Source organism: Miscanthus floridulus, unplaced genomic scaffold, assembly GCF_019320115.1.
Source record: "Miscanthus floridulus cultivar M001 unplaced genomic scaffold, ASM1932011v1 fs_914_1_2, whole genome shotgun sequence".
Taxonomy (NCBI): domain Eukaryota; kingdom Viridiplantae; phylum Streptophyta; class Magnoliopsida; order Poales; family Poaceae; genus Miscanthus; species Miscanthus floridulus.
The window spans coordinates 17,382-40,690 of NW_027097446.1; the positions used below are offsets into that span (position 1 = coordinate 17,382).

General features: G+C 46.9%; 3 protein-coding genes across 3 annotated transcripts; all 3 read left to right on the top strand.

The window, feature by feature from the left end:
* The first annotated feature begins 8,333 nt into the window (after window positions 1-8,333).
* On the top strand, window positions 8,334-8,711 carry LOC136533558 (uncharacterized). The gene has a single exon (XM_066526122.1). It carries the CDS (start codon window positions 8,334-8,336, stop codon window positions 8,709-8,711), a length of 378 nt encoding a protein of 125 aa, XP_066382219.1.
* A 2,786-nt stretch (window positions 8,712-11,497) lies between these two features.
* On the top strand, window positions 11,498-15,275 carry LOC136533554 (transcription factor MYB16-like). The gene is made up of 3 exons (XM_066526116.1): window positions 11,498-12,165; window positions 12,296-12,425; window positions 13,301-15,275. Exons 1-3 carry the CDS (start codon window positions 12,033-12,035, stop codon window positions 14,325-14,327), a joined length of 1,290 nt encoding a protein of 429 aa, XP_066382213.1. The 5' UTR covers window positions 11,498-12,032; the 3' UTR covers window positions 14,328-15,275.
* Window positions 15,276-15,504: 229 nt separating this feature from the next.
* On the top strand, window positions 15,505-17,390 carry LOC136533555 (small ribosomal subunit protein cS23-like). The gene is made up of 2 exons (XM_066526119.1): window positions 15,505-15,842; window positions 16,922-17,390. Exons 1-2 carry the CDS (start codon window positions 15,582-15,584, stop codon window positions 17,201-17,203), a joined length of 543 nt encoding a protein of 180 aa, XP_066382216.1. The 5' UTR covers window positions 15,505-15,581; the 3' UTR covers window positions 17,204-17,390.
* Window positions 17,391-23,309: the final 5,919 nt, after the last annotated feature.

Here is a 23,309-nt window from a genome sequence, read left to right on the forward strand (position 1 = left end):
TTCCAGATTCTTCTTCATTTGCAGTAGAGAAATAGCTGCCCAAAGGGGATCATTGAGCCGGTTACCGGTGGCTAAGAGCCTTTCCTTTTCCATACAAAAAGCTTTCGTTGAGACAAAGCAGGCAGCGCAACTAAACCCAAGATGGAAGGAGTTCACCCCTTTCCTTTCTGTGTAGACGTCAGGATTATATAAATCCTTTTTTTTATATAAATCATAGCCCTCGTGAGGGAATCAATCATGGGCAGATGAAGTCCCCATGCTGCTTCTCAAAATAAGGAAGAAATGCGTACAGGAAGGATGGGCTCTGGGTCACTCTCTTCACTGATGCTTCGAAGCTTCCACCTTTAACTCATCAAAGCAAACCTACTGAATGTTGAATCTCGATCGATGTCAGAAACCAACCGTAGAAAGAGAGGTCAAAGCACCTGATCACTTGTTCAGCTCGTTTTTTGCTCGTGCTTGTATGAATTGCATAAGTCATTGTGTTTTGGCGGTGGAGAAGTACAGAAGTAAACATTGTGTTAGTATTTAGTTGTGCGAAGCGTTGTTGACAAGACCTACTCAACTCACACCTGCTTCCGGTGACAACTACCACTCTCTTATGAATGGGAGGGTAGAGTACCAAGACATAGGGATTAGCCAGCGAAGGTAGTTTATTTAGTACCAAATATACGTATTTTGAATTCTTTTCAGTCAGGATAGTTCAAAGGCACGAGAGATAAGGAAAACTGAAAAGCTTCTCAAACCAGAGTAGGAATTCGATCAATCGCTATCAATGCCAGGAGGCAGATCAAGATTCATGGGAACGAGAACCTTTTCCGAGAAGAGTCAAGCGAGGGATAGGATAGATGAATAGGTTTAAGCCTTTATCCGCTTTTAGGGATTCATTTACAATTTCTAAGGCTTCGTTTTTCTCCAGCAAGCTGCTAGGGAAGCATTTATTCCCAAGCGATAGGGCTTATAGTTCAGATTGATGCCTTAGTCCACTCGGAAGATAGAACTAATAATGGAAAAAGATATGCTTAAGAACTCCAACAGTAAGTTGATCAGTTACTATCGGTAGGGACGGGAGATAAAACTGCCACTGATGAGAAAGCGATAAGAAGCCTGAAAGCGATTCTTACACAAGATACGATGACAGGAAGGGAGTTTGATCAGGAATGAAACCGGAGAATATGAAATTGGCTCTTGACCTAGGCCTTGCTTTGTTTACCTGTCCTATCGTATCGAATAAGGTTTCCTAGCCTAGCCCATCATGGTGTCTGCTACCGAAAGAGAGAATAGGTCTAAGGGCAGCATCTACTCGTTCATCGCTTGCCTCACCTCGAAAGAGGCATGGCTTCTCTCTTCACTCACTCGCCTGTTCGCCTGCTTCAATAGCATGGAAGAAGGTGTTCTAAGAGCATAGTTTCACATATACATGGGGTTCTTTCCATTCTCTTGATCAATAATTCACTTATAGAAAGTAGAAAGACTCTTATTTCAAAGATCCATATCTAATCCCACTTCGTTCATAGCGACCGCACTTCCCATGCGCGCTCTACTCTTCACTCTTGCTCACCTCTCTTCTTCAACAAGGATTTGCCGTTCCTATCTGTTTTTCAAGGTAAAAGAAGGAGCCAGCCAAATCAAATGGGGCTGCTGTTCCTAATGGTTTCATAGCTTTTGCGCGTATCATAGGATTTGTACGTCTATAAAACGTAGTCCTCTATGGCTATCCCTGAATCGTGGGAAAAGGTATGCGTATACTTAAATTGAATTGATCGTCCCTATTTCGGGTATAGAAATGTGTTCAGTCTCCTTTCTCTTTTCGGGAGCAGAGCTTCAAAAGATGGACAGTAACGATCGCGTAAAGGAGGGCCCGCTTACTAATACGGAGAGGGTTCCGCATGAAAAAGACAATCCTAAACTTCTTCGTTTCGTTGGTTTTTCCAAGGTCTTTTCTTTTCTATTTTTTTTGAACATGAACGGAAGTAGCGTAGGACACCCAATCCTCGATCAAACCTCTACTTCAATGAACCACGTCGCGTTCTTTATCTTTCTCACTCGTCGTTTCGTTGGAAAAACCCACGCCCAATATCATATTGACTCTCTCTCGTCCAATAAGAGTTTCCGAGAGTTACTTTATTCAAATTCTCTCCTTTCCAAAGCTCCACAAGGCTGACAAAAAGAGTAATAGGACAACAAGCAATCTTGCTTTCATTTATTTGGAGTTCTTTCTTTGTTGAGATGGAAATCGACGTTCTTTTGAAAAGGGCTAGGTAGTTTGCACGCAGGCTTCTTCATGAAAGGTAAAAAATAGACTTTGATTTCATCATCAACATGACTAGTCGTTCGTTTGAAGCCTTAAGAAACCGGCAGTTTTTTTCCAAATGACCTGATCAACTTACTGTTGGAGTTCTTAAACATATAAGAGATATATATAACATCTATGACATCACAAACAGAATATAGCACATATATATCACATCCATCTCATCACAAAGGCAATACCACATATATATCACATGTTGATCACACAATATCTCACATACACAACATCACAAGCATAATAGGTCCAATATGCATCGAAACAAGTCAATAGTTGATCACAGTGCATCACATGTCCATCAAGTGGTGAAAAAGAGATACAAACTACCGGTGGGGAGGAAACTGAGTGCTTGGTGAAGAAAAAGTGCCGTCACCTGCTGAAAGGTCCTTGTTTGGTTTTGGTAATTGAGTGACAACTTAGGTGGACTAATTATGTTTATGTGAGATACACAGGTAATTAGTCCACAGGTACATGTGTGTGAGCAACATATGCCATGAAGGTGAAAATGGCTTAGAGATGTTGCAAAGCTCACACATGTGATGATGAAGGAGCTTATTGCACATGAGACATGACATTGAGTCATGTGATCAAGGTGGAGAAGATCAAGACAAGACTTGGCTTGATGGACTAGTTGCAAGCGTGAAGGGCAAGTCAAAGGCTTTAGAGTGATGGACCGCGTGGCGGTGAAGCTTGAGCAAGACTTGGCGCCGATGGACGATGGCAATGGTGAAGAGCAAGTAGAGTCAAGATCGATGAACCAATATGATCATGTGATGATATGAAGTGGATCATATCATTGTTGATCGCGTTGGTGCATGTGTTGCATCGACATTGAAGGAGATAGAATGGAATGCGCAAGGCAAAGGTATAACCTAGGGCATTTCATTTCACCGGTCATAGGTGTGTAGAGAAGTTTATGACCGGGTTTAGGATAGATGGCCGTACTATCAAGAGGGGCAAACTTGTTTGCATATCGGTCATCTAGTGCCACTCGAGTGATCTAACTTTGCATTGTCGCTAGGATCGAGTGGCGTGGCAAGTTGAGTGGCTAACATCCTTTGGGAAATGATTGTGAAAATGCTAACACACATACACATGGTGGTGTACACTTGATGGTGTTGGCACATTTACAAAGGCGGTGGTGTTTGTAGGGGTGAGATGGGTTTGGGTCCCTCTCTCCCTCCCACCGAGCTTGTGAGGCGGGATTCGGTGCTTTCGGGAAAATGGAATGTCTATTTTCTATTGCGTCGGATGCAAATTCTTGTGGTTAGCACACTTGAGCAAGGGTGAAGAGAATGGAGAAGATGCTGGTGTCGGTCAACTGACCAGACGCTGGATCTGAATGCACCGGACGCTGGCAAGCTGCATCCAGTCACGCTGACGTGGAGTGTAGCAGTAGCTGGAGAGTGACCGGACGCTGGCTATGTCCGATCGCGTTCGACCGGACGCGTCCGGTCATGCTCGGGAGCTTACTGGAAACGACCGGACGCTGAGGGTCCAGCGTCCGGTCAGTTATAGCTGCTGCGTTCGGTCAGGTCAAGTGACCATTGGAATCGGGACACGTGGTCGTCTGCGAGCGACCGGACGCTGAGGTCCAGCGTCCGGTCAACACGACCGGAGCGTCCGGTCGACCCGACCGTTGCCCAGTGAAGGGGTAACGGCTAGTTTAGCCCTTGGGGCTATAAATAGAAGTGGCCTTCGGCCATGGCTGGTGTGGAGCACCTCAAGGGACTTAGTGTCCATGCTTGTGAGTGCTTGGGAGCCCTCCATCACACATATACTTGATAGTGATCATTCGATTGTGTGAGTGAGCGATTCTAGTGCGATTGCATCATGAGGTTGCATCGAGTGGCACTAGGTGATCGAGTTGCAAGCCGGTGGTGCTTGTTACTCTTGGAGGTTGCCACCTCCTAGACGGCTTGGTGGTGGTCTCCGTCGAAGAGATTGCATCTGTTAGAGTGGTCATCTAATGAAAGCACCAGTCGAAGCAATTTGGTTTCATACTCACAGGACTAGCTATAACTGGCGGCGACGGTGGAGCGAACTACGGCATAGCTACACCAGTGCATTTGCCCAAAGTTCTACAGGAACGTTGTAATCTCCGCCAGCTGCTTGGCCTGCCTTTCCCGCTCGGCCCGCTCATCCTGTCTTTCTTGCTCGGCCTACTCGGACCTCGCCGCCAGGTCCCGTAGCTCCTGAGCCATCCTCTCGTTCTCGGCCTGCAACATTTCAATCGAATGTTTCAGTAATGCAAAAGTAACTAAGTTATTTAAAGATCAATGTACGAAGAGTTAAACGAAACTAACCTGGTTGCGTTGACCCGCTGCTATGAAGGGGACGGCCGTTGACGTATGGCCGGGCCTCTGCTCGGGGTCTGTGCTCGGATCTAGGAGAGGGAGGGAATCTCGCTAGGCTCGAGGGTGCCATCGCCAATCTAGTATCCGCCCATGCTTCTTGCCTTGTCCGAGCCTCATGACCATCATCCCATCGATGTCGTCGGTGCTCGGATCCTAGTCTAGCCCATGGACCGACCTTGCCTCCGACGTGTACGAACTGATGCGGGTGTGGACGCTCGGGATGCTGTAGGACTTGGGTGGGTCATTCGGGGTGAAGGTGACAGCGGACGTCGCCTTACCCTTGCGGGCCAGACCATATGCCATGAAATTGGAGATGGACTGCCCACCATGTGATGCTGACTGCGAGAAAGACAACAAGATGATTAGAAGAAACATGCAGAATGGAGCATCAGAGTACTAAAAATTCACGTACCCATGCTTGCTTGTACGCGACAAGGCTACGGCTGCCTTGATGGTGTGTGGGGCCTGTCGCTGCCATACGCCACTCCCGCCCCGCCTCGTGGTCCTAGATATAACCCTCCGTGAACTAGCGGCGGATCCAGGAAATATTTTAGGGGGGACTGAATAACACTGCTGCTCGATCTTAAGTCTCAGCCCCCCTATACTATAGAACTTTGCCTAAAAATTCATAGGGACTCTACAGTAATTTGCACTGATTCGGTTTGGGTAGGGGGGGCTTGAGCCCCCCCCCCCCCGCCCCACCGCTAGATCCGCCCCTGCCGTGAACCACCTATCCACGATCATCTCCCAGCAGTCCCGATATGACTCGCACCACCATGGAATTATCTACATGTCATAAAGAATTTGAGATGTAAGAAGACCAAATTAAAGCTACTTAATCTCAAAACGAATCAATATTATTCTTCTTCATTTACCTCAAGGTACTGTTCCTGGGTCAGCGTCCTCTGTCTTGCCTATGTCTTGGTGATCTTCTCACCAAGGTGCGTGGCGTAGTACTTGACGATGCAAGTGAGGCACTCCTCATAGTGCATGTCGGTGATTCGTTTCCTAGCACTTTTCACCATCACCTTCTCTACCCTGTCCTCCTATCCCTCTTCACATCTGAAAAAAGTCTGCAGACAGACACAATGTATCAATTCATTATGTCAAAAAAAGTCAAATGAATACGATGTATTGATCAAAGTTGTGCGAGCGAGACTTACCTAGAACTCTCTCCTCACCCGCTCCTGCTTATCTCCACATGCGTCGGGGGCATCTTTGTAGTGGTCCCACGATTTGGTCGGCTCAGTGTTCCCCTTGTGCGTGACAATGCCAGGGTAAAAGTGCCTACACACAAGACCCAGGACGTGGTTGGGGTTGTGTGAGTCACCAGGCAACACAACCAGCCAGTGCCTGCACAAGTCATTAACAAACATTATTAGTTTCTCTGACAATTTTCAACAGGTTATATGAAGTAGCTGTGATAAAATCTAAAGTTACTTACCTGTCCCCCTGGGGGCGGATCACTGGGCGTAGGGGAAGAAGCGGAGGCCCAGGGAGTTTCGAGGGACCTCGCAAGTAGATCCTGGCCACAAGCAGAGGAGTCCGAAACCAGCCGTGCCTCCAGCCTCGCCGCCCTGCTGTGCCTCGTCTCCCTCGTCGTCCGTCTACCGAACCAGCTCCTCCTCGTCCAAGGAGTCTGGGGTACGGCGCTGCTCCTCCGGCACGTCACGCGGCCTGACTAGAGGAGGTCGGCCCCTCCTGCTGCCGCTGCCGCTACCGTTGCTCTTGGCCCTCTGCCTCCTCCCGTCCGACGACCCCTCTTCTGCATTCGGATCTACATCATGTGCCCTCATGAACCTCAAGTTCATGTTCCTTGGCACACGACTGCCTGCCATCTTTGTTCAATCACTTGCAATTAAAAAGAAACAAACAAGACATATTAGTACATGTGTTAAAAATAGATGCTAAATACATAAATAAACACGATTACAAAATAACATAGTATTACATGTATTAGAAGTAATCATCATTATTGGGATTATCTGGATCATATGTCTCGTCATCACTATCAAAATTGTCCAAATAAATAACACTGTCTGAAGGTTCCATGTTGCCTTCATCGTCATCGTCTAAATGTAATCGCTCAAGCATTTCTATGTCCTTGGCATTTTGCACCTCATCTCCTTCTTCCTCGTCATCGACCCTTTCATTGTCTACTTCTATTCTGGAGAACAATAGGGGGTGATGCCGAAACACCATCTTGGACCAGAGCAGACCATGGAAACTAACTCATTTACGTATCTGTGGGTTGTCCAAAAAATGTGGACAATCCGAAATAGATATGGTCGCAAATATACAAAGATCTGCATACCTCCAACCGTATCTCTTTCGGATGGGAGACACCTAACTAGGTTATGCAACCAAAGACCACATATGGATAGAGGGGTTATACCTAGGGTGCCGATGAGGTCAGGGTAGCGGGGTGGTGGAGAGTCGGTGCAGTGGCGAGTCGACGCAGTGCAGGAAGACCCGCAGCGTCGACAAAGACGATCGGGGTCGCTGAGTCCCTCCCACAGGTCCTCCTGCAAAAAAGGGCAAAAATGGTTAGTGTCGACTCAAAATTTCGGCAGCACCTCCCATGCACGGGGAGGTTCCCAAAACCTACAAAAAACATGGCACAAAGGCCAACAACCACATATATACCAAACATGGGCACGAAGGCCAACAACCACCAATATATCAAGAGGAGCCATGTACTTTAGTTCTCTTTCCATGCAGATGAAAGTATTGAAGTAGTACAACAACAATTACTACTAACCCTACAACTACTACTAACAACTACTTAACTACTAACAGTACTAATACTAAGAACTACTTAACTATTAACAACTACTACTACTAACCACTACTACTTACTAACTACTACTATTTACTAACTACTACTACTACTAACCCTACAACTAACACTACTAACTACTACTACTAACCACTACTACTTACTAACTACTACTATTTACTAACTACTACTACTACTACTAACCCTACAACTAACACTACTAACTACTACAACTAACACTACAACTAACACTACTAACTACTACTACTAACACTACTAACTACTACTACTACTAACCCTACAACTACTACTAACACTACTACTAACAACTACTTAACTACTAACAGTACTAATACTAAGAACTACTTAACTATTAACAACTACTACTACTAACCACTACTACTTACTAACTACTACTACTACTACTAACCCTACAACTAACACTACTAACTACTACTAACAACCACTACTACTTACTAACTACTACTATTTACTAACTACTACTACTACTAACCCTACAACTAACACTACTAACTACTACAACTAACACTACAACTAACACTACTAACTACTACTACTAACACTACAACTAACTACTACTACTACTAACACTATAAGGGTAGGGCTTACCTTGGCGGCAAGAATGACAAGAGCGAGGGCCGGTGACGACGGCGGGGATGACTGCAGCAGCGCAAGGATCAACGGGCGGTCAGAACGGCGCGAGGATCGACGGGCGGTCAGGTCGGCACCTTCCTCTTCTTCCTCCTCCCCCTTCTCTTTCTTCCTCTTCTTCCTCCTCCCCCTTCTCTTTCTTCCTCTTCCTCCTCCCCCTTCTCTTTCTTCCTCTTGCTCCTCTCCTTCTCCCTCTGCTGGCCGGCCGCAGGGCATGGCGGGGCCAGTGGAGCTCGGGGCCGACGGGGGAGCTTGGGACCGGGGGAGCTCTGGGTGGCTCGGTGCCGGTCGGGTCGCTGTCCCCGAGGAGCTCGGAGCCCGGGGCACCGGCGAGCTCGGGGCAGCGGCCGGGGACCCGGGGCACGGGCGCGGGGCTGTCGGGGCGGGGGCGGGGGCGCTGGGCCGCCGGGGCCGGGCGGGAGCATCGGCCGGGCGCCGGGGCGAGCGCCGCCGGGACGGGGGGCGCGGGACGGGGGCGTCGGGGTGGGCCCGGCAGGACCTTGCCGGAGGGGGACGACGGCGGGGTGGCACGGGCGGGCGGGGGCAGCGACGGCGCGGTAGGGAAACGCGGGGGCAGGTGGGAGAGGAGTGAGGAGGGGGTGGGGTTGGGCCAGCCCGTTCTGGGCCTTTAGGTTAAAAGATTTGCCGAGTGCCGAGCCCAGCGGCACTCGGCAAAGGGTTTTTTTTTAAATTCTTTGTCGAGTGCGCTGTGACCTGGCACTCGGTAAATTTTTTTTTGGTTTTTTTTGCCCCATTTTTTTCTGGGGCCTTGCTACAGTAATTAAAACTCCATTTCAAAATTTGGGACAATTTTGAGGTTTTTTACTATATTTCCTTAATTATTTTTGTTTCGTTGAATTTTTCCGACTATTTCAAATTTGAACTGCATGTACATGAAATAATGGAATTTGGTCATACAAAAAATGGTATTCATGATGTTTGGCGTATGTTGAGGCCGTATCCAGGAACTCACATGAAATTACGAGCATCTTGTTGTCGTAACATGATGTACTTGCGGGAAAAGTGTATTTAAATTATATAAAATCCAAACGAAGTCCAAAAATCACGAAACTTGTCGAGGTGTCTTATTATCGCATGTGGAGGCCGTGGTAACAAATTGAGAAAGTTTGGAGCAAGTTGTGACGTCGGATGCCTAAAAGCCAGACATCCACATGTGGAGATGTCTGGCTTTTAGGCATCTGACGTCACAACTTGCTCCAAACTTTCTTAATTTTTTACCACAGCCTCCACATGCGATAACAAGACACCTCAACAAGTTTCGTAATTTTCGGACTTTGTTTGGATTTTATATAATTTAAATACACTTTTCCCGTAAGTACATCGTCATGTTACAACAACAAGATGCTCGTAATTTCACACGAATTCCTGGATACGGCCTCAACATACGCCAAACATCATGAATACCATTTTTTGAATGACCAAATTCCATTATTTCATGTACATGCAGTTCAAATTTGAAATAGTCGGAAAAATTCAACGAGACAAAAATAATTAAGGAAATATAGTAAAAAAACTCAAAATTGTCCTAAATTTTGAAATGAAGTTCTAATTACTGTAGCAAGGCCCCAGAAAAAAATGGGCGAAAAAACAAAAAATTTTTTTTACCGAGTGCCAGGTCACAGGGCACTCGATAAAGAATTTTTAAAAAATAAAAAATAAAAAACCCTTTGTCGAGTGTGTAACGGCGGGGCACTCGGCAAAGGCTGACGGCAGGTGGCCGCCGTCACGCCGGCCACCTTTGCCGACGGCCAAATTTTGCCGAGTGCCCGACACTTGGCAAAGATTTTTTTGCCGACGGCCAATCTTTGCCGAGCGCCCGACACTCGGCAAAGGAAAATTTTTGCCGACGGCTAAAGTTTGCCGAGTGTCCGGCTCTCGGCAAAGGTAGATTTGCCGACGGCCTATCTTTGCCGAGTGCCGCTGGGTCCGGCTCTCGGCAAAGATTGCCTTTGCCGAGTGCCCGACAAAAAGCACTCGGCAAAGCTTTTTGCACTCGGCAAATCAGCCGTGTCGGGTAGTGTTGGAGGCCAACGAAATAACCGGTCGTGAGATAGCAAATCTGATTAGAATCTCTAACCCTTGATTCGTCGTATTGGATGCTTAATTTTCTCTCTGCGACCAACAATAACACTTTGGGAATTAATTTACTGAATTTCCTCTATGTTATTGCATAACGACAAGTGTTTAATCTAAAAAGAATATAATGTATTAGTATCCTTTTCAAACCATAGCACCTTTTTCGGTGAGCTTGCTTGCTTAGTTGGAGGGTATTTGTAATTGTATAAACAATGTATGAATATAATGCTTTTGGAACCAAGCTTAGGCATTATTGTGCCTATATCGGCCTGTCGTCGTGAGCCAATGAACCAAACAGGCCCGGGAGGGGCTGGTTGGTTTGGTATCTACTTTGCGCTGCGCTAAGGGCAAATACAACGCGTCCCTTGAGCCCGTCTCTACGATGCTAATTTCGCAAAAAACCCTCGCTGATGCTAGGAGACGGGGTTCGCGTCGTCTCGCGAGGAGACGGGGATGTCCCGTTGCCCGAGGCTGATACTCCTCTTCCAGCAGCGTTGTACAAGTCGGTGGCGTGCGGAGGTTCCAGTTTTGGCGCGCGTTGAGAGAAATCTCGCGCCAAATCGTTACCCACCGGTGTCATCGCCTTCGCTCGCTCTGGTGTCGTAGCCCTCCATCCTTCAACGGCTGCGCTGATGTCAACTTCCTGTCGGCGCGATAAGATGCCGGGCTCCTCGAAGTCCACGTATCTAGGAAGAGCCTGACGCCTGCAGATTCGTCTCCTCCTCGCCCAGTGGCCTCAGAGTCTGGCCATGGAGCCGTCGCGGTGCTTCATGCTCGGCGCGTCCGTCGGGGGCCTCATGGGTCTTTGCCTCAGCGGCCGGCTCGTGTTATTTCTTCTTCTGCTGATTCCTAAGGGCAGCTGCCATCATCAAACTGCCAGCAAAAGCCGTTCATTCAGTTCCTGTCTGCAAGTTACATGAGTGCCCGTATAGATGGATTGGATGATTATGTATTATGTTGAAGGATTATCTTTGCTTCATCTAGCATGCCGCGTTCAGGACCTGCTAGAAATTTAGGATGATTTACGACAAGCCACAGCCAAACGAACACGCTGACGCCGTGCATACAGCGTCCAAGGCAAGGAAAGGCAGAGAAGACAGCTCGGGAATCTGGACCATTAGAGCAGGCAGAGGCCCCCGAGGCCCCGGCCCGACGCCCCGACCCCAGCCGAGTGTTAAATGCTCCGCCCTCTGATCGGGTGGATCGCGATTGGCAGCGACGCTTCCGCGCCGGGGCTGTGAGCTGAGAACGCGCGGGGGGCGAAATCCCAGCACTGCCATCGCGCGCCCCGCCACGCTGACAGCCGGGGCCCTGTCTGCGCCGGGATCGCGGCGCTCGAAGAAGATATCGTGCCGCCCCAGCCGGCCGGCCCCCAATACAGGCAAACGCCATCGCCACGCCCCGGCCGGCCCTTTCCTTCCTCTACTCACTACGGAGTACTCTATTTATGCCTCACACCGACCTCGGCGCACCACGCCTCAGTGATCAGTGCGTCGCTTTCTCGCTTTGGCACCCCCCTGCTCTGCCTCTGCTCACTGGCAATTGCTGCCTGCCGCCTGCGCTGCGCTCGTAGTAGTCACTCACAGTGCCCCGCCCGGCCTGCTGCCAGAAGGAAAGGAGGATCCCGAGCAGTCAATTGCGCCGATCCCCTGGGGGTATTAAGGGGAAAGGAGCGAGGAGCGAGGCTGAATTGCTGTGAGTGAGGCCGGCCGTGCGAGAGGGAGGAGGATCAGGCGGCGAGGGTTGTGTTGTGTCGCTGCGCAGCCACAGCGCAGGCTCAGTGCTCGGTTGGACACGGGCGGCGCCGCGGCGGGCGATGGGGCGATCGCCGTGCTGCGAGAAGGATGGGCTGAAGAAGGGGCCGTGGACGCCGGAGGAGGACCAGAAGCTGCTCGCCTACATTGAGCAGCACGGCCATGGCTGCTGGCGCTCGCTGCCCGCCAAAGCCGGTGAGCTCGATCGCAAGCTAGTACTAGTAATCGTAGTGCTGGGCGGTCCAGCCAGCGGCGTTCGGCTACTACGCTGTCTGGTTTTGCTCCTTCGTAACTGACATGCATGCGAATGGTGACCGTGGCGCAGGGCTGCAGCGGTGCGGCAAGAGCTGCCGCCTCCGGTGGACGAACTACCTCCGGCCGGACATCAAGCGGGGCAAGTTCAGCCTGCAGGAGGAGCAGACCATCATCCAGCTCCACGCACTGCTCGGCAACAGGTGAGGGCTCGACTCCATCCATGGATCACTGTCCTAGCACTGGCCGGCCAGTACCCTGCACGGCTGCACCCGGAATTCAGTTAATCGCACGAATTTTGACTGGTAGCTCGAGCAGGCTGGCCGGCCGGCAGGTCAAGAACTCAGTAGCATCCGTCCCACACCCTAGTCTTGCTTATTTATGATGATTGGGTAATGCATGAGCGGGTACCTAGGGCAGGAGCACCACGAGATGGGGAACCTGTCCAAGTATTTTTCTCGGAGTACTACGCTCTAGTTACTGTACACATGTTTTTCGCAGCGGTTTTACATGAACCAACAATACATTTTGCCATTTTGGCACCTTAGCTAGTAGGAGTACATCTAGTAACTGAAAATTTTTGAACCTTAGCAGTAGTGTATATCCGTACAAAAGGAGCATTGTTGTTTATCTTGAGTTTAGTTATCGTACTGCATTGTTGTTTATCTTTCGCCTGTCCAACATCTACTGCTGAGCTTGCGTGAATTGATCCATCAATGCATAGGCATCATCTCGGGAAAAAGCGTGAGAAAGCTGGGCCACGGGAGGCTCCTCCCCGAATTTTTCTTTCTTTTTTCCCTGATGATTCGGCATTCAAGCTTGCCATTCAATGAGCGCCGGCCCCCATCGCCGGTGGACCAAGGTCACTGCAGCCACCTGCTCTCTTGCCGTTTTGACTCATAGTTCCTGTCACCTCTGCACCGTGTCTGTGCCAGGCCATGCACTCGTTACTGTCTCGCAGACTCGCACGCCCGGCCGCGGTGGTTTTACGCTCGCCGCCGATGCAGATTTGTCAACGCGCGCGATTGCTTGCTGAGAATTTTTTTTCATGACGTGCGCGCCGTGCTCGTTCATGCAGGTGGTCGGCGATCGCGACGCACCTCCCGAAGCGCACCGACAACGAGATCAAGAACTACTGGAACACGCACCTCAAGAAGCGGCTGGCCAAGATGGGCATCGACCCGGTCACGCACAAGCCGCGCTCCGACGCGCTCGGGACAGGCGGCGGGGGAGGCGCCGGCGCCGGCGGTGCCGCGGGCGCACAGCACGCCAAGGCTGCGGCGCACCTCAGCCACACGGCGCAGTGGGAGAGCGCGAGGCTCGAGGCCGAGGCGCGCCTGGCGCGCGAGGCCAGGCTGCGCGCGCTCGCGGCCTCCGCCGCCTCCGCGTCCGCGTCCGTGGTCTCGGCACCGCCGCCGCAGATGCCCGGACACTCCACGGCGCACCGGCTCGACTCGCCGACGTCCACGCTGAGCTTCTCCGAGAGCGTGGCGCTCGCCTCGGTCCTGCAGGAGGCGCACGGCGCCGCAACGGCTGCGGCCGCGGCCGCGCGCGCCGCCATGCAGCCCATGCAGGCGTACGAGGAGGCGTGTAAGGAGCAGCAGCAGCAGTGGGGCGATCACGTTGTCAATGTCGCTGATGCAGGCTTCGCCGCGGCGGGGTTCACGGGCCTGCTTCTCGACGGCTCCTTGAGCCAGCAGGATCTGAGGCCGGCGACGAGGCACGACAACGACGCGGCCGAGGCGGACGCCGGGCTGCAGGAGACGGAGGAGAAGAACTACTGGGACAGCATAATGAGCCTGGTAAACTCGTCGTCGTTGCCGACATCATCAGTAGAAGTGCCGGCTCCCGAGTCGTACCCGTCTTCGGCGTCGCTGCAGACGTCAATGGCTATGCCCGCGCTCGAGGCATACTCATCTCCGGCGTCGTTGCTGACCACGTCAGTGGCGATGCCCGCGCTCGAGGCGTACTCCTCGTCGGCGTCGTTGCAGACGTCAGTCCTGATGCCGGCGCCCGAGGCGTACTCGATGTCGTCGGCCTCGTTGTCGACGTCAGTAGTCGCTGCGCCGGCGCCCGAGGCCTACTCTCCGGCGCTGGACTTCTGACTCGTGAGCCCTGGACATGTTCGCCGGCATGCAGCCCGGGAAATGACACAGTAAATAGCTAGCTACTTATTTCGGAACAATAAGGTCGAACAACTACTAATGTTGATGGTTAAATCGCGCTCTTGGGTTAATTCAAACAGCACCCTGATTAAACATGTGAGGAAGATGTACCGAATTTAGGGGGTGTTTGGATCCGGTGACTAAAATTTAGGAGGTATGTCGGGAGGATGTTGCATAGGGTATTCGAATACTAATAAAAAAACAAATTACATAATCCGTCGGTATTCCACGAGACGAAATTTTTAAGCCTAATTAATCCGACATTAGTACATGTTTACTATAGCAAAACATTGTCAAATCATGAACTAATTAGGCTTAAAAGATTCGTCTCGCAAATTAGTCGTAAACTATATAATTAGTTTCATAATTAGTCTATATTTAATACTCTATGCATGTGTCCAAACATTCGATGGGACATCGACTAAAATTTAGGAGGGGCAACCAAACACCCCCTTAGAATCTTTGTTACTCGTTCATCAGTTGCCAAAGCTTCTTGTAGACTGTAGAACAGTGACCAGAGCCAGGCACGGAGCCAGCGGTGGGGCTAGGGGGGCTCCAGCCCCCTACCGCTCGCAAGCAAGCGAAGCCCCGTAGAGTCGCCGTCTGAAATTTCAGTTGTAGATGCACAGGTAGGCGGGGCTGAGATTTGCTGAACCTCTTTTATTGCTAATTATCGTTGTTTAGTCCCTCCTAAATTTTTTCATAGCTTCGTCCCTGACCAGAGCGTCTCGTCTTTGCTCTGTATGTAATTCAACAACCACTTTCATCAGCAGTATAGTGGAGCTAATCGAAATGGGAAGAACTCTTTTTTTTCTCTCGTCTGATCCCATATATCTTAGAATCCAACTGTTCAAGTTTGTATATTGTGGCACTATACTACTGGTAATGTACTACCTCGCACTGTATATTGGTCTTTGACTCTTTGTATTCTGTCGTTCTGAAAGGAGGTCTTTTTTTGCGCTGAAACAATGGAGCAGACGGATAAGCTTGCATTTCGCCATCGACAGAGCCGTTCCAACACATTGGGCCCATGACAGGCCTGATCCAAATTTTATCCAGCCCGTTTAGTTTTTCTTTTTCCCATTTGGAGTAGCTCAGTCGTCGGGAAGAGAAAAAGGGCAAGGATGATCAGAAGGCTTTCGCGCAGGTTCGTTGTTCCTCTTATCCGCGGAGGAAGAACCTTGGCCCGACACCATGCTCCCAATGGCGGTGCACCCCACGACCACGCCGGCCTTGTCCCCGCACGCCCGCGTCTCCCCGCCCAGGTCTTCCAGCTCCCTGGCCGCCACCTCGTCCTCCCCCTGCTCTCGCACCGTCAGTTTCAAGAGCAGGAGGCTGCCACTTCGCTCGCTCCGCAGCGTCGTCGCCGCTGCCGCCGCCGATGCCGTCGGGGCAGAGGAAGAAGAGGTGCAACTAGGTGGAGGGGTGGATGCGGTCGACGAGGAGGAAGCGGAGGTATTGGCCTTTCGAACCCACTACGATTCGGGCAACTTACCCGGCTCAGTCGTTGTCTGTACAACTGGAAATTATGCAGTTAAAATTTAAAATGGTTATGTTTCGTTGGCCTCTCTAAGTGCATCATATGCTCAGTAGAACTCAATTCCAACGAATTGGACCCCGATTCTTCAATTTTGGCTCTTCAATTGATTATTAGGTTTAACGTTCAGTGTGACACCAATTGCCCTTGGCTAGCTTACTGTTTACCATGAATTTGGTCTCAACTACTAGAAGGGACAATTTAGGTTAGCTGGGCACCTTTGGGGGATGTTCTGGCGAAGCCTTGAGCTTGACAATGATGTATACATGTTGAAAAATAGCCTTTACCTGAGCTTGCTGTTGCATAGCTGTTGCTTATATGGAAAGGAGCTGTATATTCTGATGCGCTGAGATGTTGCGAATGTGAATGTAATGAGAGCATCTGGAATTCGGTTCCTGAGTAGTATATATGAATAGTCTTTGTTTTCATTGTCGAAACATAGTTGTTTATATTGAACTAAAGAAAATCTATGGTTTTATCAAAATTACCCTTTAGAATACTAAGGTGCTGTTTGGTTTCGTAAGTTTGTGACGTTATCCGTTCACAGGGTAATCTGAATCCATTAAATTTGTTTGATTCAGTTAGGTGTAATCAGGTCCTGTGTAGTTGGGTTTGGGGGCCAGTGCAAATTCAGTGGTAATCATTATCTCAGCTCAGTGGGCGGTAGGCGTACCAGACAGGATCTAGCGTGGAACCAAACAAAATGGAGAACCGATTATCCTGTAATCATTGCTTCCTGGATCTCATACCATATACGTTTGCATCATCATTTATGAACCAAACAACACCTAAGAAGTGGGTTTTGGTGCTGAAATGCCAATGGTAGCTGCATCACAAAGCTAACAAAAGGGGAACACTAGCTTCAACATTTGATCTCTCCTGCTTAGTTTTGTGATGTGGATTGTGTTAAAACCACACACTTAAGCTTTACTAGGATGGAGATATTGTGTTTCATCATCAGAATGAAATTTGAGATGACCTGAATCTTGCATTACAGAATAAGGTGGTGGTCCCCGAGAGACAGGACCCGATGCTGGTACTCAAGTTCATCTGGATGGAGAAGAACATCGGCATAGCACTCGACCAATTGGTTCCTGGCTATGGCAGCATCCCATTAAGCCCATACTACTTTTGGCCACGGAAAGACGCGTGGGAGGAGCTTAGAGCGAAGTTGGAAGAGAAAGAGTGGATCTCGCAGAAGCAGATGATCATCCTTCTCAACCAGGCCACCGATATCATCAACCTCTGGCAGCAGGGTGGCGGGAGCCTGTCGACATGAGTCCCTCCCCATCCTGTTCTTTCAACCTTGCAAGCTTGCGTTTTGTTGGTTTCATTACATGCCCTCTCTGTTGTTAATGTTAAAGCCATGGTACATGGCCTTGTAGATCGGTTCAATCTGTTCTCAGGTATGATTTTTTCCATGGAAATGATCTTGTGATTTATCTTAGTTATTATTATGTGTATCAGTCGTTTTTTGTTGGGAAAATCTAGAAACAGATCCTTTTTGGTATGGTTACAAGTCAATTTTTTTTTGTTTGCAAACAACAAAGGAAAAACCAACTGTCTGATTCGCTAACAAAAATCAACACAATATTTTCCACAACACTAGGAAATGCAAACCAGGTAACATCATGATATCTGTTCACCTTGTCAATGTCCAAAACACCACTTATCTCAAGACTCTAAATCTAGCGCATTCCAGCGCATAATAGCCATGCCACGTCATCGATAGAACTTGTAGCATCACGGCGTGGAGGAGAGGGACATAGCCACATAGGCCATCCGATCAGAAACTGGAATAGACCTTTGACCGCGATAGAGAAGAACCTGAGTCCTGAATTAAAAATAGCGGGCTAGCAGCACGTACTATCAAATCTTTAGCATCTATGGCATCAAAACAAAAATCTTTAGCATCTATAAAAATATTAAAATCATTTAAAATCATTTTAAATTTAATTTTGAATTAAAACATAATTTGGAGCATGTGCTTAATTAAGGAACCTTGGATTTTACCTGAGCACATATGCAAGAAATTACATAAATAATACTTCTTTGACCATGAATTTACATGATTTTTTCTAGATTTTTGAGACATTTTTGGGGCTAAATAGTAAATACCTTAAAGCAAAAACTCAAATATAGCTTTATGGGAAGAATTTTAATTTCAAAATCAAAGAAGCAACGAAGGTAGATCCAAGAAAAATGGGTTACCCTTTATTTTTATTATCTATTTAAAAAATTGCAATATTTTTTGAGGTCCCTAAGTTTTTTGTCTGGTCTATCAACATAAAAAGAATCAGAAAATAAAAATAAACCAGAGAAGAAAGGAGTGGCCCAGTTTGAAAGTCCCGTCAAGCCCAACAGCATGAGTCAACTGAATTGACGTGGCCCATACGATACACGTAAAAACTGGCCAGCGTGTTCATTTATAATCACATTTTTTTTTTGCGAAAACATTTATAATCACATATCAGTACACCATCCGTCCTTTTTAAATGCCATTCTCATATATCAAGGTGTCAAACATACTCAACTTTGATCAAATATATACAAGTTACTAATATTTATGTTGCTTAATAAATATTATTAGATTAATCATTGAATATATTTTTAATAATACACTTATATAAATATTACTAATTTTTTTTATAAATATAGTCAAACTTAATATAGATAATAACATTTAAAAAGAGACGGAGGGTGTATATATAGTGTAATCATAGTGACTGAGTCGCGCAATAGCCCATGGCATGACTTAAAGGATTAATTTCTAAAAAATAGTTTAGATATATCTTTTTTTAGTACTTTTAGGTTAAAAGGGTGTTTGCATCTATACCGGGTTTCGAAAAATGAAGCAAAGGACCCACACTTAAAAAAAGAAAAGAATGCCCTCTATTCATCGAGTATTTAAAATCTTCTGTTTAGCCTCTCTAGGTTAGGTTCATTTCTTTACGAGTCCATGTCTTTGCCCTTTTTATTTATTTATAATAACCCATCTACCGTATTTGAGTATTTCATTTCTTCATGCTGTCTGATCCATCCCCTGCATGTCATAGCTATTGGCAGTTATGTTTAATCAGATTGCAAGTTCTTATTCAACTAAATTGAATTATTTGTATTTCTGTCCAATAAAAAAACGTTATTCTTTTAGTTCTATTCTAGTGAAATTCATTTCATTTAAGTGATTTTCATCCTAATCCACGCATTCATTTCATCTCTTTTATTGTCCTGGAATATTAGCATTCATGACCGAAAGTTGGGAACTACATTAAAAACCTTGATATAGTACATCCCTAAGCTACACTGCATAAAACCCTGAAATAGAAAAGATACAATGTTCTCCGTAGATTCTTCCATCATCTTCTTTGCAGCGGCTTTCCTCAATGCAGACGATGTTCTAGATGAACAAAATCTTATTGAATACCGAAATCCGAGTTTAGTCCTTATATCGAATCCAATGACCAACCTCAAAGTATCAGACATGCCGCAAGATCCAACGTTCTGGAACCGGTTCAAAACACGTTTTAGAGTGATGAAAGAACATCGATAATTGAATCATTGGATAAAGTATGCGGAGTAGGCTACATATTTATTAGAATCTGTCTAGCCAATAATTGGTTGTTTTAGTCCCTCCCAACAACCATATTTTTTCCTTGCACTTACACTGTCTTATAACTATATTTACATTGCCTTGTTACTATATTTACAATTATTTTTTCAGTGTAATATATTGGACAGAGTGATGTAAGTTGGGAATAACACAAATATATGCCAAAATTTTCAAAACAAATTACAAATTATTTCTTTGAATTTCAGACATCAAAGAAATATATATCAAATTATTCACAAATGTTTTCAAATACAAATGAAACAACAGAGAGCATATCTCGTCTTCAAGCGGCAGAACCAAGGAGCACACATGTAGCTAGCACTGTCCTGCGATCACTGGGTGGATATCGATAATATCGCGCTTGTCCGTGGCGGTTGACGAGTACTACATGTACTAGCTTTTGACCGGAACTAATGTAAGGGTCTCTTTGGCAGCCATTTTTTGCCTATGCAGGAGAAGTCTAAAAAACGAGCTTCGTGCGGCTCCTTGCTGTGGGTTCATGTCGTCTAGTGCGAAGGAGCCGTTTTGCCAAACGTTTTCCAGAACGGCTTTAGCTCCTCCAGAGGAGCTGCTCCTTCAGAGAAGCCAGAGCCGAAGCCATTTTCAGAGGAGCTAGAAACAGGCCTAAGCTACTAGCTGGAGCGGAGCGGCTGCCTACGCGCGCTTTGCGTGGTGGCCAAACTACGCCGCATGCAAGCAAGCGTCGGATTGGATCATCGGACGCTCAGAAATCCGGTTGTTACACTACTGGATTCAGGCGCTTTGCCGAGTGCCTAATGCACTCGGCAAAGGCTACTTTGCTCTCGGTAAAGCCTTTGCCGAGGGTAGCACTCGGCAAAGAGCCTCCGGTAAAAAATCCGTCGGCAAAGAATTCTTTGCCGAGCGCCTTTTATCGGGCACAATCTCGGCACTCGGCAAAGAAAAGTGACTGTCACGGCGCCGGTTGTGTTAGCACATGCTTTGCCGAGTGTCATGTCAGAGGCGCTCAGCAAAGATTTTTTAATTTTTTTTTCAAAATTTCTTTGCCGAGTGCCATACCGGGGAGGCACTCGGCAAAGATTTTTTTTATTTTTTTAATAATTTCTTTGCCGAGTGCCCTGCCAGGTCGGCGCTCGGCAAATATTTTTTAATTTTTTTCGTAATTTCTTTGCCGAGTGCCCTGTCAGGGCGGCACTCGGCAAAGCTGGGAATTCTGTAAATGCAGAATTCCCAGCTTTGCCGAGTGCCAGGGTCAGGGCACTCGGCAAAGAGGCTATTTTTTTTATTCTATATTCACAAACACTCCTTAGACTGGCACTTTAGATGGCCGGGCACTCCTTATTTTCACTCCAAAAAGCTAGACAAGTAGTTGATCTCGGATAGCCTAACAAGTTTTTTTTGCCCTCGAAAAGGGAGCTACTATCCCTGCTGGATTTCCAGAAAACGGAATGTACCTAGGGAACCCTATTGATCAGATCTGAGATTGAACCTAGTGATCTTTCTCCTGCTGGCAAGCATCGATACCTGTCTCCTAAGGAATTGATCTTATCTTTCATATACCAGGATAATAACCCCGAAGGACTGCAATTGGAAGGAATTAGCACTCACCATAAGCAACCGCAGAGAAGGAAAATGACTGGCCTTAGACGGAGGAAAGAAAGAGGTAAAGATACTAGCTTTTCAGAATTACTGATTCTGGCTTGCCCAAGAGGTCAGATACTAATAAAGGATATGGATAGTGAATAACTACTTAGGAATAGGCAAATACTCCGGATAGATAGGCAAGAACTATTCCTTATCCATAGTCAAATACAGCTTACGCATAGTTTACTACATCTCCGAAAGAGAACAGAGATAACTACTTAGACTGGCGCTATCAACTACTTGAACTCTATTACAGTAAAAATGGAAGAAGTAACTACTTATGATTATGACATACCTCTTTCAGTAGCATCTACTACTTCTGATATTAGACTTTACTTGAGGCGGCAAAAGGGATTTAGGAAACTAAAGGATAGTTATTGACAGTATAATACTCTAGAAAGGGTATATGCGCAGAGAAAAGGGTTTTTCTTTCGCCCAAGGCTTTCCTTAGATGACTAACTTGACTTTTCTTACTTAGACACTGGTGAAACTGCCTTTCCTAAACTTGCTTTCCTAAGCTTTTTTGAGAAACTCTAACTAGTCTTTTTTTTTCAAGGTATCTCCGTAAGGTATCCTATCTATTACTACTGGTATTGTAAGAACTGCTAAGCCCTTTAGATCTATATCTATCTTACTATCGAAAAGTGCTTCTACTCCTAATAAGCAAATTCACTATTTTCTTATCATTCCTTCCATGCTCAAGGGCTATTGGGCATTCTCCTAACAGTACTAGGGTATTTAATACAATGATAGAAGTATTAGGATTAAGACTAAAAAGAATACCATTCATACCGAACTATCCTGAATAAGGTGGATTGGCTAAGGAGGTGGAAGTTCCCAGAGAATAGGTCCCGGTCAATCCCAATCCCTCATTCTGAGAATAGTGATAAAAGCAGTTACTTTATCGTCTAAATGTCGGAAAAATGGATCCTATCCTCCGAAAATTCCATAAGATAAAGCCTGCCAGTTGTAGTTCCCGGTGAATATGGATAGTAGTCTAATTCTCGGCCCGCATTGTCAACTTTGATTCTCGTAGCCCTTTTCCAGATTGGATCCTCACTTTACTTTGGTCGTAGATAAAGAAGAGAACTTGTCGATTGGTCAAGCGATTCCAGATTCTTCTTCATTTGCAGTAGAGAAATAGCTGCCCAAAGGGGATCATTGAGCCGGTTACCGGTGGCTAAGAGCCTTTCCTTTTCCATACAAAAAGCTTTCGTTGAGACAAAGCAGGCAGCGCAACTAAACCCAAGATGGAAGGAGTTCACCCCTTTCCTTTCTGTGTAGACGTCAGGATTATATAAATCCTTTTTTTTATATAAATCATAGCCCTCGTGAGGGAATCAATCATGGGCAGATGAAGTCCCCATGCTGCTTCTCAAAATAAGGAAGAAATGCGTACAGGAAGGATGGGCTCTGGGTCACTCTCTTCACTGATGCTTCGAAGCTTCCACCTTTAACTCATCAAAGCAAACCTACTGAATGTTGAATCTCGATCGATGTCAGAAACCAACCGTAGAAAGAGAGGTCAAAGCACCTGATCACTTGTTCAGCTCGTTTTTTGCTCGTGCTTGTATGAATTGCATAAGTCATTGTGTTTTGGCGGTGGAGAAGTACAGAAGTAAACATTGTGTTAGTATTTAGTTGTGCGAAGCGTTGTTGACAAGACCTACTCAACTCACACCTGCTTCCGGTGACAACTACCACTCTCTTATGAATGGGAGGGTAGAGTACCAAGACATAGGGATTAGCCAGCGAAGGTAGTTTATTTAGTACCAAATATACGTATTTTGAATTCTTTTCAGTCAGGATAGTTCAAAGGCACGAGAGATAAGGAAAACTGAAAAGCTTCTCAAACCAGAGTAGGAATTCGATCAATCGCTATCAATGCCAGGAGGCAGATCAAGATTCATGGGAACGAGAACCTTTTCCGAGAAGAGTCAAGCGAGGGATAGGATAGATGAATAGGTTTAAGCCTTTATCCGCTTTTAGGGATTCATTTACAATTTCTAAGGCTTCGTTTTTCTCCAGCAAGCTGCTAGGGAAGCATTTATTCCCAAGCGATAGGGCTTATAGTTCAGATTGATGCCTTAGTCCACTCGGAAGATAGAACTAATAATGGAAAAAGATATGCTTAAGAACTCCAACAGTAAGT